General features: G+C 38.5%; 1 protein-coding gene across 1 annotated transcript in view; it reads right to left on the bottom strand.

Annotated features, from left to right (window-relative positions):
- RHOBTB3 (Rho related BTB domain containing 3) overlaps nucleotides 1–17,462 on the bottom strand; it is a 52,911-nt gene that overhangs the window by 23,419 nt on the left and 12,030 nt on the right. The window contains exons 4-7 of the mRNA XM_014867549.3: nucleotides 13,921–14,075; nucleotides 10,812–10,923; nucleotides 7,951–8,316; nucleotides 1,183–1,295 (exon numbers count right to left, since the gene is read on the bottom strand). Coding sequence (XP_014723035.1) covers nucleotides 1,183–1,295; nucleotides 7,951–8,316; nucleotides 10,812–10,923; nucleotides 13,921–14,075 — 746 coding nt within the window. The remainder of the gene's footprint in view (nucleotides 1–1,182; nucleotides 1,296–7,950; nucleotides 8,317–10,811; nucleotides 10,924–13,920; nucleotides 14,076–17,462) is intronic.

Genomic DNA, 17,462 nt, shown 5'->3' on the forward strand with positions numbered 1-17,462 from the left:
TGAATTTGGGGAAAAAAAATGGGAGGGCAGAAGTTTGGAGAGAACACAGCTGTACATAATGTACATTTTCACTGGTCCATAAACGAGTTAATCCAGAGAACTTCTGAACAACAGAATGCAGGTTTATGTGCACATTTCTACAAAAGTATTATTTAGTTGAATTAGACTGCAAGAAAGCTAGCACCCTGCCACACACCTGTAAAAGTGGACAGCTTCTATATATCTGCTGAAATGTTATTAAAATAAGAAAGGTCTTGCCCTTTAATTCCATGTCAGTTTGTTAAAAAAAAGACCATTTTCTCAATTAAAGAATAATCACGAATCTTCATAAAAACTAGTTCAGTTTTAAAATATTAACTTAAAATGTTAAAAACTTAGGTTGTAGAATTGACAGTTATCTGTATAAAAACATTAAAGAAATAATCACTTCTTCCTACATTTAGTATAAACCTATATTCTGCCAGGCATTGCACATAACTCACATTTTTATCTACTGTAGCTAATTTGTTTATCACAGAATCTGAAATAAGAATACACTGGCTAAATTGTGTAGTGTAGTTGTCTTAAAACTTAACAAATTTACTTTTAAACCTCTTACAGACTCTGTACAATCTAACTCAACTAGAGTTTTAACGTGCACAAGTGTATGACTACATACAAAGTCTGTATTTTTATAATCTTTGGACCTAATGTATAAATTTGAACCTATACTAGATGACAAACAAATCCTTAACTGTCTACCTGGTCAAAGAGATTTCTCAGAACTCCTGAAAAAGGGACACACAGAAACTGCCTTGCTCCTGAAAACTATGTGGACCTAAACTGTGAGGAGTGAGAAAGCATCCCCTCCAAAAGCTTATCTGTAACTAGACACATTCAGCAGCCCTCCATTCTTGACATGGACCGCATCTTCCTGGAGCTCCAGGGGCAGGTTTCAGAGGACGGAATTCACAAACCAAGATTTTACAGACATGACACACACATATTGTAATTCTTATATGAATTAAAATCAGAGACAGTGAGAAATAAGATGTAAATATTTAAATGTTAAAAAACAGACTTAAGGCCAACAAATTTATATATTATTGACTCTTCTCATAACTCAATATCATATTCATCATAGTATATTAGTTACAATTCAGAGAAAATCAAAGTAAACTAACTTACAATAAACTGATTTACCTTTCCTGGTGTTTTTAAAATGCACTTAACTTTCTCAATTACACTGGAAACATCCCCAGAATCTTTCAACTTCTTCCTGATATCTTCTTCCAATTCTTCCCACTGGAAAGCACCTGTAAACCAATTAATATATACTGAATTTTTCTGATAAAGCAGGAAGAAAAAAACTCTTATTAGATATCAGTGTTCCCCCTTTTTTAGTATTTTCTTTACCAAATATATATCTTTGTAATTACACTAAAACATTTAAACAGCTCTTACATTTTTAAAAAATCAGTTTGCCTTCCTCTAAATTATTGCTCAAAACCTAAAGTCTTCCTCTCTGAACAGCTGTCATCCCTCCATAGTAGTGGTCAGCTAGTGATAATGGCAATGGCCAGAATATGAGTTACCATCACAAGTGGTCCAACACCCAAACTATTTACTTGCTCTAGGTAAGAAGGCGTATGTGGTCTTTTCTAAGGTTGAATTAAATCATTCTGATCATGGAGAGCCGTGACTACCATCAGGTAGAGGAATAAGCAGTAGGAACAAAATGCATTCGGACGGTCTCATGCACTGTCAGGAACACATCAGGATGCTCCATAGCCAACTCTATAGAACCAACCTGAAGAAAAGGAGCTAGATAATTTTCTGATGTGCTACAGGACCGTGGCATTGGAGCAAAATCATCCCTCCTGGTCCCTCTCTCCCCTTGTCTTCACCCCAAACCCCTTCCAAGGTATCTTTTCCTAGGCTCACTTCCTTCTGTCTCACACTGTCAGCCCTTTTTCTGTGTCTTATGAAACTCCTTTTTGACGATCAGCACAAGTTCACCTTCTCCCCAAGCACCCCTGTCACTTGGCCTGCAGCAGCCTCCGATCAGCCTCCCTGCTCCCTAGTGGCCTTTTTCCCATCGAATCTATCCTATTACTCAATGCTGATAAATTTCCAAACTGATCACGATATTCCGAGAGATCATCCCCATCCATCTCATGGCTTATAGAAAGTCCTAACTCCTAAAAATAGAATTCAGAAAGGTGTAGTGTGGGCAGGCATAGTGGGGAGACGCAGGTTCAAGTTCTATTTCTGCCACTAATTACTGGTGTAACTTTAAGCAAGTCGCTTCCCCTCTCTGGGTAACTCAAGATGCTTTTCTTTCTGCTTTCAATCTGTCTCTTCTGATGCTTCCCTCCCCACATCCAGAACTTTGCCAGATGCCTTCATGGATATATGGGAGTGGGGAGGGCACATAATAAGCATTAATTGAACCAATGAGGTCAGGCAATTGCAGCTAGCCTGTACCAACGAGATCCAAAGCTAATCTGAAGAGTTAGACTGATGGTCCAGCGGCTCTCAGGCCTCATCACAGCTGAGCCCTCAGCACTTGGCACTCTCGCATGTCGTTAAACTTCTCCTCACCTGGCTGTCACGATTACTACAGTGTGTCCTAGGGGGAGGGAAAAGGAGAGCCCTGATTTGAGGCATTTGCTATTTCTGTGATGTAAGTACTTCCACCATGGCCAAATTCAACCTACCAACATGACTTCGCAGAATACAGAATTGGGAAGAGAGAAATCCAATTGGCTCGCACAAGCTGGTGCCAGCCAGCTCCAGCACACCACCGATTCTTCCTACTTTTGATCACCCTTTTCCTGAGTTCACTGTTAGCTCCCCTTCCTCCTCCAATTCCCAAAGGTGTGCAGTCTAGAGCAAGTCTGTGCTTTTGTTTCCCTCTTCCTGCACTAATGACTTTTAACTTTAAAGTCGCACACTTTTTTCACAATCTGATAAATTCTTCAGATTGTCTCTCCAGAAAATTTCCCATGCACACATAGACAATAAAGTCTCTATAAAAATGTCAGGAGCAGAAGAATCCCTTAGAAACCAAAGGACCCCAGATCAAGAAAATTTACTCTATGCCAGTAATTCTCAACTCTACTTGCACATTACATTTATCTGGAGATCTTTCATAAAATACCATCAGAGGAGGTCTCATCCCCAGACCAGTTAAATTAGAATTTCTAGGGCTGGGGCCCGGACATCAATTTTAAAAGTCTGCCAGGTCATTTTAAAGTGCACTGAGTGCTGATGACCACTGCTCTTCCTTTAGACATTTCATCCATCGTGAAAGCCCAGGGTTAGTGGGATGCAGCAACCTGTAGGTGTAGGTATTTTTGATTGTCTGCATTCATGCATGCTGAAGGGCAGCACAGATACTGTCTCCTAAAAGTAAAATTATATTACTTAAAGAACACCTACACAATATCTCCATTCAGAAGATTATCTGAAAGAAAGCAAGCAACAAATCTAAACATATGGGATTAGGAGCAGGTAAATCCCTACAGGTCACAAATCTGTTTGAGAACAAACACAGAAAGATCCAATAACCGAAAATGAAAGTAAGACTAGTTCATCAGGACACTTTAATGATCAGGCTGTTTTCATAATTAGAAATGCTAATCAAATCACCTTTGACACTTTTAGGTCCTAATAAAGCCATAATCCTCAGATTAGGATTTTCTTTTCATTTTTTTTATTGTCAAAAGAACATTTAACATGGAATCTATATCCTCTTAATGGTTTTCAGTGTATAATACAGTATGGTTAACAATAGGCATAATGTTGTCTGTACAGCAGATCTCTAGAACTTATTTGTCTGCAAAACTGACTGAGATTTTCCTTTCCAAGCATTTATTATACTCTTTAGAGAGCGTGGTATGTTTGTGCACACTAAGCTGTGTTTTTAATGCAATGCAGAAAAGAGCATGCTACAGAATAATTCCAAGAGCTGAAGAATACGATGCAAACTGAAGATGAACGCTCGTCCACATATTCATTTACGCTGGCAGCATTTCAGTAAGTGACGTGAAATTCTAAGAGCCATCTGTGGCAGGAAGAGCTCAAAGCTAAATTCTTGAGGCTCTTAGAAATATTTCAATTCCTAACCATCTGAGATCGTGTGACTCAGGAATTTGCAAGCATAAAGACTGTATCGGGTATTGTAAGAATGTCACAATTATATGCCATTTACGGATTACTCTGTGAAGACCAGGAAACTGCTGGCCTCACTTTTCAGATTCCTCCTTCTCCTCTGGTGTTAATTATTAAGTACTTATACATTATGCAGGGTTGGGTCTTATCCAATAGAAAAATAACATAAACAAAACGGACACTATCACTGTGTCTGTTTGCTCAGAAATCTGAATAGGAAAATAAACTGAAGCTGTACATATGTGTGTAAAGTGTTAGCTAGATTATTAAACAAGTCCTTCCTAAATATAAGATCCAGATGTCCAATGGTGACACAATATATATAAAATTTCAAATTCCTAAAGATTAAAAAAAAAAAAAACTATGCTAAACTATCTAAAAAAAACAAGACATTCTTTCAATTTGGTTCATTAAAAAAAAGGGCAGGAGATAGGTTTAATATGGCTTTTCAGCCCATGTTTGCTCAGGGCAAATATTCCTGAGCATGCCATGTCACGGAGTTCTACCTCTCTTACCAACCCAGCTGACAGGAGCACAAACGGCTCCTGTCTCCTACGGTCCCTGCCATAACTGGTGGGTAGGCCGGGGCTTCTGCGAGGAAACCATTGCATAACTGGGTCTTAAAACTTGTGCGCTGTTCAAAAATTTTTAAATGTTCAACGTCAAGAACAAGAAAAACAAACCAAAAAGACACACAAGCCTGGCCTCTTTATTGAAGTCTCTGAGAAAAAAATGTAGATTTAAATTTTTTGTTTGATTTGATAAAAATATGTTTTTAAAAAACAGTAACCTGTTCATAAACAAAGACTAGAGGGTAAAACAAAACATCAATAAATGTTCAGATATTTGAGAGTGGAAATCTATTTGATTTCTTTTCTCTTAAATTTTTTGCATTTTTCATAATTTTCATTACTGTGCAAATACAGCTTTAACATCTCTTTAAAAATGACTTAAAGTCACTTTTCCTTGAGTCTGAGGTTATACTCTGTAAATAATTAAAGAATAACTAATAGGTACCTGCTCAAGCATTCATTTTCCCTTCTGCTCAACCAGAATCAGCGTCTCCCTGTAGCCCCAGGTCAATGGCCTGTGGCCCTGCTCATACCTGACACCACCTCTTGTCTGGACTGTGACACACAAGGACAGAGCAGAAGTGCAAGAGCTCTGTGGCAGATTAGGAAGCCCATGCTCTGGACTGGTCAAGGGCTTGTAGCTCTCCTTGCCATCGTGCCCTCTGCCCTTGAATCCTATTCCCAGGCCCGCTTAGTTTCCACCCAAATACTAAGCATCTGCTCTCCCCAACTTCAGGCCAGGGCTACAACACGGCACCGACAGCCCCAGCGCCAAAAAGCTCCACATCAGTCAGTCTTGCATCTGACCCCTGACTTTGTGCCCTGAGACTGATAACTGGGTTCCTCTCCTGGTCCTCTGTGCTGAATTCCAAGCCCTTATTCCCTGACGATAGCTGGTACCCAGTTCTTCCCAGCACAGGTGTTGCAGCTGCTTGTGGTCCAGAGCATCAGCATCACCTGAGGCTGTTGGAAATGCAGCATCTCATGCCTCACCTGGGCCTACTAAATCAGAATCTGCACATTAGCAAGATCCCCAGCTGACTTGTTTGCACTTTAAGGTTTGAAAAGCACTGGTCCAGATGATGGACCAGCCCCAACACCAACCACCTGTTGTCAGAGTATTGGCCTTCCTGAGGTTGATCTCCAGAGTAACAGGGCCTCCTGACTCGACTTCTGTCTTGTCTGCTCTATTCCATCCTTCTACTATCACCAGAGATGAGCTTTCTAAAACTGAGTCTGATCATGCTTAAAATTCTAGAACAGCTTCTAAGAACAGCAGGAAGAGCTCCCACGGGCCTTGCCAGCCTCATCTCCTATGAGCCATCACTTCCCATGCATGCTCCAGTCAGGGGACATTACCTGTGGTTCCTGAAAAACAGCAGTTACCAAAGATGACATTTTCCTGAATGCAAATATCCCAATATATTAAATTCTTTCAAATAGCATTAGAGTGAACACATAAAATACTTATGAGAGATAATTGACTCTGGGGAAGGGGAATAGGAGATGAGGAGAAATTTTATTTTTCTTTTCTTTCCCCCTTTATTCCATCTGCATGTATTAATTTTGCAATTTAAAAAAAATCACTCCCTAGGAGAAAGACAATCAGGTGCCGTCACTGGAGGTACGTCTAGCTATTTACTGCTACCACGTTAGAGAGGACATAACTGACCTCAAAGTGTTCATGTGTCTTTGAAAGTACTCAATGGATATTGTGGGAAACTTGGTGAATAATTCATAATTTCAACAGTAAGATCATTGAAAAGAAAAGCCAAACACTTCCTTTATAGTTCTCCAAACATAGCATTAAAGACTTTTTTTTAACAGTATACATTTTGGTCTTTCAACATTAGTCTTAAATTCTGAATTGTGAGATTCTAAGTTTAAACACAAAAATGTGTAGTACTAACTGAAGTCTTTACCTAGTCTGGTTTAGCCATATGATGATTCACAGCTGCTAGAGTCTACTCATTAATTCAGCTGACACAGAAAAGCGGCCATGTTGAAGGCACTGTGCTGGAACGCTCTGTAGCAGTGGTTTCTTATGCCTTTTCCAAGCCAACAGTCACTGAACGAAGGATTTAAGACCCACCACTATATTCTACTCTAACATATATACATTTTTAATCCACTTAAATCTGCATGCTGTAACTGTATTTTTCACAACCATTAATTTTTATTTTCACTTATAAAATTATACAACCACAACCCAAATGAAATAAGTAAAATTTTATCTTTAATATCAATCATTTCAACTGAAGGCTACCCAAAACTTTCCTACCTACATGAAATGACACTTTTTATTTGAAAACCTTTACAAACTTCCTATCTGCCCCCAATTCTGAAGTCTAAAAACAGATTATAAATGTTTCACCTAATACATTCCAGAGAAGGAATGACCTTAATCTAATATTTCATCAGCAAATGATTCCAAGTGGGAAAAGAAAATTAAAGAAGAGAAAAAGTTCTCAGAAATTTTATGTTTAGATGCTTACTTTAAAAACCATTTTACATCCATTCTTTTCCATTCTTATATGGGACCCTCAGATATGACACCTTCAATTTGCTCATGACTAGATAAAACTTCTGTTCTTTAGAATATAGTTGCTATTGAGTTTTTAAAAGGACAAGAAGAAAAATAATTGCCAAGTTGAATCTTGAAAATATAAGGGCACAGTAAGAAAAAAAAATAAAGTCTAAAATAGTTATAGCCAAAGTTGATCAGATCTCAGGCTAAACTATCTTTAAATACCTTTTCCAGTCCCTAACCTGAATGCAATGACCTTGCTAACTTCTGTCCTCAATTCCCTCCAAAATCAAAGAGTCAGACAGAAAGGAGAATAAATAGCTAGGTTTTAAGATGTAGACACTTATATTCACATACACTTGAAAAACATTATTTCTTTAAAGTTAAACTGGACAAGAAATGCCTATATTTTCACATTCTGGATATTTTTTTTTAAATAAAATACTAACACACATGCTCAGTAGGTAAAGAGACTATTGTTTTTACAAGTAGATTTTAAACCAAGGCAAGTATTTGTAAGGAAGATAGAAAGCTTGGTCCACTTCCTGTATATAAACAAAGACTATTTCATGCATAATCTTTGCCTCAGGTGGTAGGAAGAAGAACTAACCAAAACTAACCAATTCACCTGAGGACCACAGGCATACTTCACTTCAAAAGTTCAAGAGAATGCACCAGAACCATTTGACAAGATACCTGAATAAATGAAGCGCAGAATGTCCGATAAACAAGAACAGAAGAGGACGTCTTTAACAATGACTCGTAATGGTGGGTTGCCTGGAGAATCCTGACTAGCACCTGAAAAGGCAGGATCTCTGTTTATGGCGAAGAGATCCTGGGTAGTTCGGATGATGCTGGAATCCTGAATGTCAGCAGGACTCTTCACATTGAAAAGCAGCATGAAAACATGGCTTACGGCGCAGAGAACAATCTTGTGGGCTTCTACAACTTCCTTTAAATCTGGGTTGTAAAATACCACATCCACACACTGGCAGCAGAACAGCAAGTTATTTAAATCAGAGTTATAATGCGATGCTTCAGCCTTTAAGACAGGCATTTTTTCTGTTTCAAAAAAAGAAAATAAAAATAACAAACTATTTTTTAGGTCTAAAGATCCAATCATTTCAGGTTTATTTTAAACATAACAAAACAATATTTTTTAACATTAGGTTAAACCATATGAAATTGCCACTGTTTGGCCATTTTTGACCTACAAAAATAGCAATTTTGTATAGCTTAACCTGATAATAAACATATGTAAACTAATTATCCAGGGATAACACAGGCATACGGAAATACTGTATTTTTTATAGTGCAAATGAAAAACATACTAATGCCATACAGAGCAATAAAATGGCATTTCTCACTATTTGTGTGTCCCAAAATAAAATATTTCTCCAAACACTGAACTTTAGTGTGCTGGTAGTCATCATTCTTTACTTTCGCCCGACAAAAATTTCAAACAAATTGCTGAATAAGTTCTGAAGAAGCCAACCTCACAAGTGAGGTCGTTATCCTCCGGGGACGGGAAGTGGAGGTGGAGGGCTAGCTTGTGAAAACTGCAGCCTCTCAAAGCCAGGGCTCTGAGTCTTGGACTCGACTGTTGGAAACCATTTTCACCATTTTATTTTGATCCTAAAATTAATATTGCTTTTCTCCTAGTAAAACAATATGTTTGCCCCAAACCAGCTTTTTCCCCTCAGCACACTTCAGGTAGAGTGTTAACTAGGCTCCTTAATTTCCAAAAGATGAAGTAACTTGCCATTTCCTAGTTTGACCACCAGCAAAGACTGACTAGCCCTTCATCAATTCAACATATCCACACAGTGGACCACGCCCTAGAGCCTGATCATAGATCCTAACGGGAAAATGTCAGCTGTCTAACTTTTACCCAAAGCTGAGCTGAGGAAAGCGTTATCTATGAAGGGTTGCTTGAAGAACATGCAATCCTCCAAATCAGAGGAATTCAAACTGCTTTAGCAATAAAAATTCTTTATTCTAAAGCAAAACTCCAGTCTATAAAACAGACAGGAACAAGGTACTCGGAGGAGGGGCTCTGCCTGAACTCTGCCTCACCCGCCCTCCTCTCCACTGCCTGAGGCACCTTCACAGAACCTTAAAGGCTGAGAAATGCCTGAAAGCCACGTGCCCAGAGCGCAGCATCTGCCCTCAGAACAAGTCAGCCCCAGAATGAATGTGTACCCAGACCTGTGTCGTCCTGGAGCCCTGGGTAATGTTCTGCGAAATAACACAGCTCTCCTAACACAAGGGTACAAGCAGCAGCCTTGTGAGAGCTGAGACTGCCTTGCCGACAGGATGCTTTTGAAGGCCCTGTCCACACTATCACCTAGTGCCCCCAAATGAAGACCAACATGAGAAATTTCTTTTAATGCTAAATGACATGAAGGGCTTTGCTTCTCTGAGGAACTGGTGTATTTTCTCTTTTTGATTAAAAAGAACAAAAGAATAATCTATCTACATTATTTACTTGGCTTCTTCCTCACCCATATTCTCATGCAGAAAGTATTTAAAGCGCTTGTGTTTGCTACATAGCAGACCATGTCTCCCCTCTCACTTTGCACACCAGAAACTCAAAGCCAAGCGTGGGTCATTTATGGTCTCTATATCTGCATTTTTTTTTTAAACCTGGAGTTGACCTCCTATCCTAATTTACATTCTCCTGATTTTTATTTACATCCATTCATTTAGCAAATATTTATCAAGTCCCTACTTTTTAAAACAATATCCATAACAAATTGATCTGGATAGAGTACTATTCTATTTCTATCACAAAATTAAGCAAAAAATTCTGATAACAGTTGATGTAATTTTATTTATTTTACTTTCCTCTGACTTCGTATTATGAACATTTTCAAACATTGAAAAAAGTTGAAAGAATGATACAACGGGCACACATATATCCTTCACTTAGATTCTGCAATTATTAACATTTTGTCATTTTTTGCCTTATTGATGGATAGATACACTCACATCCACACACACTCATACTGCTGAACCATCTAAAAGTAAGTTGTAATTATCAGGATACTTCGGCTCTTTCTCATTCACCTAAGAATAAGGACATTCTTCCATTAACCACAATACCATTACCACACATAAGAAAATTAACAGTAATTCCATAATATCATCTAATTTCCAGTCGATATTAAAGTTTTACCCAACGGTCACAAGAAAGTCTTTTAGATGTTTTTATTGAACAAGTGGCCAACCAAGGGTCATGCAGTGTGTTTGGTTGTTATTTCTCATCAGACTTTAATCTGGAACAGCTCTCCACCACACATATTATTTTTTTAAGAATTGATAGGCTCAAGATTTTAAGCCAGTATTCCTCAAAATATAGTCCAAGTACCGCCTGCTTCAGAATCACCAGGGAAGCTTATTTGAAAAGCAGATTCTGGGCCCCATCCCAGATTTCCCGAAGAAGAATGTCAGGTGAGTCCTGAACATACTCAAATTTGAGGACAATTGCTCTAGGACTTATGAAATGATCTATAATAAATATCAACTGAAAGTCTAGACATGGGTTATAAACGCACCTGGTTGTTCAAGCTGAGGTGGTCTAATTCCATGAAACGAGCTGCTCATTTTCCTTTTCTTCATTTTTTCACTTGTCTTCTGATTTAAGGCTTGAATCATGAAATACTCCAACTAAAAGATGAATCAAATTTTAATTAAAGTGCCAAGAAACTATCTATCTGACATGACAATTTATACCCCAAATCACATTTGCCAAATATTTTTTAATGACAGTACTATTTACATGTATGCTTTAGCACTTTTCAACAATTTTTTTATTTAAAAAAATGCATCAAGTAGAATAGATTGTGCCTTGTCTAACCATAAATAAACCATCCATTCAAGAAGAACTCTTTATTCTCTTGAATAATCAAGAAAGCCAAGCAGTACAACTGTGTGACTGTCAATAACTGTCTCGTGGCACCCAAAGCAGTTAATACTAGAAAAATTGAAGGCAGGACAGATCTGGCTCTATGTCACAGATGCTCCTATCAGCCAGGGAAGTTCACATCTGCTCTATTTTTTTCTTGAATAAAATTACTTTGAAATATATCCTTTATGTTATAAATTAAAAATCTTCACCACATGCACTTACACAGCTCCAGGCCTGTGCCTTACACTATGAGGCCTGGGGCAAAAGTACAAATGGAGGATCACATGCCACATTCACAAATATTTAAATATCACAAACCAAGAAAACAAATTGTCATGTAAAAAATATTCTATCCTCCTCTGACAAATACATCATCACAAAAGTCTGGTAGGCTAGGTTCGGATTTAAATTCTCAGATTCCTTGGAGTTTCATGTGGCACAGGGAAAGCTGGGCCCTAGCTCCTGGGCCCCAAGACTGCCCCTTCTCTCCTCATCCCTGCTCCATCCCACACCTTGAGGATCTTCATGCAAACAAGTAGACATCCACACTCACATATCCAAGCTCCACTCACTTTCCCCTTTCCCATTCCTCAAAAGCAGTCACCCCTCGGCCACCTCTCAGACCTAGGGATGTACACAGCAGCAATGTGGTCCACCTTCAGGAGGATAGACCTAGTAAAGAGGCCTGCATAGGCCGGGGCAACAGACTCAGGGCCGGCTCATCAGAGAATTCTGGGGTCCTGGATTTTGGAGCATGGTCACAGCACTGTTCAATAGAACTTTCTATTCTGTGTTGATGGAAATTATATCTGTGATATCTGTGTTATTCAGTACAGTAGCCACTAGCCACATGTAGCTACGGAGCACCTGAAACGTGGCTAGTGCGCCAGAAGAACTGAATTTTTAAAAATTGATTTAAATACAAATAGCTACATGTGGCCAGTGGCTACCATATTGGATGGTGCAGGTCTAGAAGGGGCCCCATCAATTCGTGCCCTGTGGGGAGGAGTGTAACTGGAGGACGACCAGATGGGGCTCTTTAAAAGTTGGAGGCACCTGCCCCTCTTGCCAGATCTTCATCCCTGACTCTTAAACACAAGATTTTAAATGCTCCTTTCAGTCTGACATCATCTCCATCCATATTCTTGAAAATGCCATTATTTCTTACACTCAAGATCTCAGTTGTACTTTACTACTCAAGAGTCTGAAAACAGATCATTCTGATCTTATTTCCACATTCTCATCAAGTTGTGAGTTAAGGAAAAAAGAGACCACCATGTCTTTCTCCCCACCTTGACCACATCTTCAATATTCCTCATGCCGCCAACCCTAACTGCAAAACTAGGCATTAGGAACAAAGAGAAACAAGGAGGGGAAAGAAGAGAGGGATGGGAAAATGGGAGCTGGGAGGTGGGAAGACTGATTCTAAAATGGGGGACAAGGAGACCTAAGGCCCCCAAGAGAACCAGCCACTTCCTCTCCAACAAATGAAACCAAACTACATTTTTTCCCCTAACTCCCTAGGTATTTCAGGGAAATGCAAGATTCTTAGACCAAATTAAGATTTATTTTTAAAACCACTAAAATGTAATCTGCTTGACAGGAAAATCAGATTCCACCCCTCTCTACCTTTCTAGCCACTGCCTATCACTACCAATAAATAAGACAAAAGTTTCTTACAGTAATTGATAATATTAATATTGTGAGCATATCTTCCTTAATGCTGTATTATTAATGTTTCTTTCCCTTACTGGGTGAATAACAGCCAATTACATTTGCGAGAAGTCAGAATCATTTATATTTGGTTCTTACTTTATTTTTGGTTCTTATTTGGAGTGTAGCAACTCCAAGAAATGAACAAATGAAATTTCGATAGTCATCTGTGGAAACCTCAACATTTCTACAGGAATCTACATAATGAATATTCTGGCATATTGGAAAGAGTCCTTGACAAAGAGCTAGGGCACTGATGGAGAAGACCGAAGTGCTCCTGCTTAATGTAAGGTTTACTTTGGTTTAAACCTCTTATCCATGTTTACTAGATTTGTCTGTTTAAAGAAGTCACTTCTTAGAGAGTTGGAAAGATAGTTCCAAAGTCAGTTAATACTTAAATGATACAAGTCCACAGTCTTCTCCAAGGACCTAGTCCATGCAGTCCGAATACTGTAGGGTAGGTGCTGTGTGCTGAGAAGGGCCTCAAAATGCCCACAGGACCCAGTAAACACCACTGCAACACAGCAGCAAGCTCTGGCTCCCCACATATCCAACAAGAAGCTATTTGTATCAGTAGCTCCTCTGGATATTTTTGAGCTACACCAAGTCCAGAAGTACAAGAAATCTTGCCGAAGCACACATAGAGAAGAAAAATTATTCTTTTCAGATGGCAAACAGAAATGAAAGAGAACCTTCAGGGCCCTCTGGTTCAGGTTGCCAGGCTCACTGAGCTGTATAAAGATTACTATCAAAACCGACATCACAGGTTTGTGTAAGTAAACATGCTTTTGTTATGTGCGACAAAGACTAATAAAGTATCATCAAATATCCTATTAGACAATAGGAAGTGTTTCATTTGGAGACAAAAATAAAATCGTAATTTTACTCTGAAAAAACTCTTTTTCTAGTTACTCTTATTTTACTTCTCAAGGTTGAAACAAATCATGCTTTTAAAATGAAAGTTGTAATTGACGTTCTGGAAAATAGCTAAAGAGCCAACCTGACAAACGACTTTAATTTATGTAACAAGAATTTCCACTCACCACTCCACCAAAATATTTTCCTATGTAGAAATCGTCAAGGCTGTGCAGCTCCAGATAGGTAGCGCCTAGTTCCTTAGCAAGCTGGATCCCTTCCGTCGTGCTGACACAGCTCCCCCGGTCTGAGGTACACAGTGGGCACGTACAAGGTAATTCTTCTGAGAAAACGAACGTGAGTAACAAAGAGCTTTGAAATTAAACAGGAAAAAAAATGTACAGAGACAACCTGAACATTAAACAACAAATTAAGAGCTCATACCAGAACCACAGTTCAAGGGCATTTTGTACATCCACTATTCACTAGACTCTGAATGAAAAATGTCGATGATAATAGAAAAGTCCCTAAAATAAACAAGCTTTAACTGCAAGAAGGATGAACAGTGTTTTAGAAAATAGAAGAATTTAAAAATAGGTGAATGGATATTACCAAGGCTATTATAGTAATTAGACCGAAGTGCCAATAATGGCAGGCCTGCTTTCTTTTACACAACCTTGACATCCTGAGTATCAATACAAATTTAACAACTTGATTGCCCTTAGAAACTATGGAAAACAGTGGGTTGGTTTTTTTTTTTTGTAAGGAACTTTAAATATATTCACCAAGTTTGAATAGGCCTTATAGTTTTATTTTAACAGAGTCTCCAAATTGACCTGACTCTTTGAGGCTGCAAAATTGCCACTCTCTTTGTAGATTTCATATAAAGTACATTCTTACTAATCCATACATTTCCATTATTAGACTCTAAAGCATTCAATTGCAGAGACCAAATTCAGACCCTCTTTATCTTTTTCTTCAAGATTAAAAAATTAAAAAACTGAAGGAATAAAAAGTATTTACTCAAAATGTGAACTGTCCCAATATTCATGGTTGTATCATGTACAGATCTATGGCTGGGAAACTGGTACATCAACCTATCTATAAGGACACTCCTTAATGAGGCTAAAAACATACGTTCAACCTGTATCCATCAGCTAGGTTTGTTTTGTTTCATGCCACAACATCAGATATGTCATTGTTCAAAAGGCAGCCAAAAGAAGGTAAATCCATTTCTAGAAACGCATGTTGTTGTAGGTTGGCTTCCCTGGGAAGCAGACTCTGAGATAGAGACTGGTGTGCAGGAGGTTTACTGGGCGGTGATCTTGGGATCAACTCTTCTGAGGAGTGAGGGAAGTAGGACTGGGCAGAGGAAAAATGCAAACTGCAATATAGCTGCAACCGGGACCTCAGCTGATTCTACAAGGGGCTCTGGAGCTCTAGAGTGGTTCCCCATTTGGGGAAAGGCAGCTGGGCCTTTGTATCCCTAAATCCACCAGGAATTAGAGGAGGGCTGCCTGCATGGAGGGGACACAACCTTGGGCAAACAGCTTCTATCAGCAGAGGGTAATGCCTGGAAAGGGACTCAGCTGTGAGCCATCAGCAGCCAAGAGGCCCAGTAACTGAGGGAGTAAGTACAATGGCCTTGAAAGGGCATTTGGGCAACTCCCTACAGCACACACGACACACTCCCTAGCAAGGAACTGCATATAGATGGAGCACATATACACACATATAGGGTGTATACCAAGGATAGTTAGTGCATGTGCGTACTACACACACGATTTAGATAATTTCAGCTTCACTGAAAGCATTTTAGAGCTCAGAAACCATGAAGTCACTTCCTCATTTTACATAGAAGGAAAATGAGGCTCAGAGAAGTCACGTCACTTGTCCAACTTTCTCTGCGTGTTAAGAGATGGAGAAACAACAAAACTGTTACTTGTTCCCCCTGATAAAGGGACATCAAAAAATAAGATAAAAATGTAGTTTGAGCAAAGAATTATTAATTTCAAAGATACATGATTTAAAAATTAAGTTTGGGTTCTCTAAATTATGCTATAAATTCTCATCTGAGTCTTTGCATTTACTTTTTTAAAGATCATTTTAGGTTTGGAGCAAATATAGTTTTCATACAAAATTTTGCCTATCTTGAAAAATAACACATTGGTATTTCACATTCTTTACAAAGCCTTCATAAACGGTGCCTTTGGTTTCTAAAGACAGAGTCCTTCTTATGTCCACAAAGCTCTCCTTATGTTGATGGAATGGGGTGGGTAGGCAGATCATCTCATTAAACTTTATTTCTAGACAAAAATAAAGCAAAGTCAGTAATGTTTCAAGTGAAAAATTAAGTGAACATAGTGTGAAATAGTTTTTAACAAATAATCTTGATTTGAGGGAAAATACAATTAATTTCAGGTTTAACTCAGCTGAGGGGGGTTTTCCATCATGTGTAGTCATAAGCATCTTCCTGACACACATGCCTAGGAAGTTCCTCCTTATACCTAATCCTTATGTCTCCTCTACGACACAGAAGACATTTCTTTTGTTTACATGCATTCAAAAGGAAAAATGCCTAGTCATTATGTGTTGGGTAGGAGAATCAACCAACATTTATGGATTAAATAAATCTTCGTTAAGCATTTCATCAGGAACAATCAGAGGACCCAAAAGAATTTTAAATCACGGCGCCTTCTTCAGGAGCTCACTCCTGTGAGCCTACCTCAGAGTCAGGGGACTCTGTGAATTAGAATGTTACACTTCTACAGTGTTACTGTAGTTTTTTTCTTTCTTACATATTGTCTTTTAAGATGTTATCACAAAATGTCTATTTTTTTAAAGCAAACACAATGTAACTCTGGAATTCAAATGAATGGCATCTTTTTCAAAGCAGTGGCTTTCAGAACCTATAGGGTGATTCTTACAATGTTGCCAATGCTTGAAACTTTTAGAAATCCTTTTAAGAATTCTAGCCTAGCAATGTAGTAGGCTCTATCAGAACTTCACAAAGAAAAGAAGACAGGAAGCGAATTTTCAGGAGTTTCAGGTGATGAATACACCCTAGGCATGTTTGGAAAAAAATTTCTACTTTAAAGATAGATTCGAGATTTAGTAAAAGCCAAAAATTTATTCAGAGCCATAGATGATGAAGAAGATATACACACAGTCAAGCTTGTCAAAACATGTATCACAAAGGAAAGAAATGAGACTGATAGTGTTTGCTGAACTAATTCTAAAAGAGTTCAAGAGAGGAGCTACCAGAGGAGAACACCCAGCACGGTTTCTTGTACAGCCGTCCACCCTTATCCCTGGGGGATACGTTCCAAGACTCCTAGTGGAGGCCTGAAACCTTGGATAGTACCAAACCCTATATATAGTAGGTTTTTTCCTATACAGTACATACATACCTATGATAAAGTTTAATTTATGTTAAGCACAGTAGGAGAGTAACAATAACTAATAATAAAATAGAACAATTATAACAATATACTGTAATAAAAGTTATGTAGATCTTAGCAACCGCAGCATACCTTTTTTTTTTTCCTTATTAAGTTGAGAACTTCCACCTTTTCACTTAAAGGAAGCACTTTACAGCTTCTCTTCGGCACATTCGAATTGCCAGCATCACTACTCTTGTGCTTTGTGGCCATTATTAAGTAAAATAAGGCTTACTTGAACACAAGCACTGCGATACTGTGACAGTCAATCTGATAACAAGACGGCTACC

The sequence above is a fragment of the Equus asinus genome, chromosome 9, assembly GCF_041296235.1.
Source record: "Equus asinus isolate D_3611 breed Donkey chromosome 9, EquAss-T2T_v2, whole genome shotgun sequence".
NCBI lineage: Eukaryota > Metazoa > Chordata > Mammalia > Perissodactyla > Equidae > Equus > Equus asinus.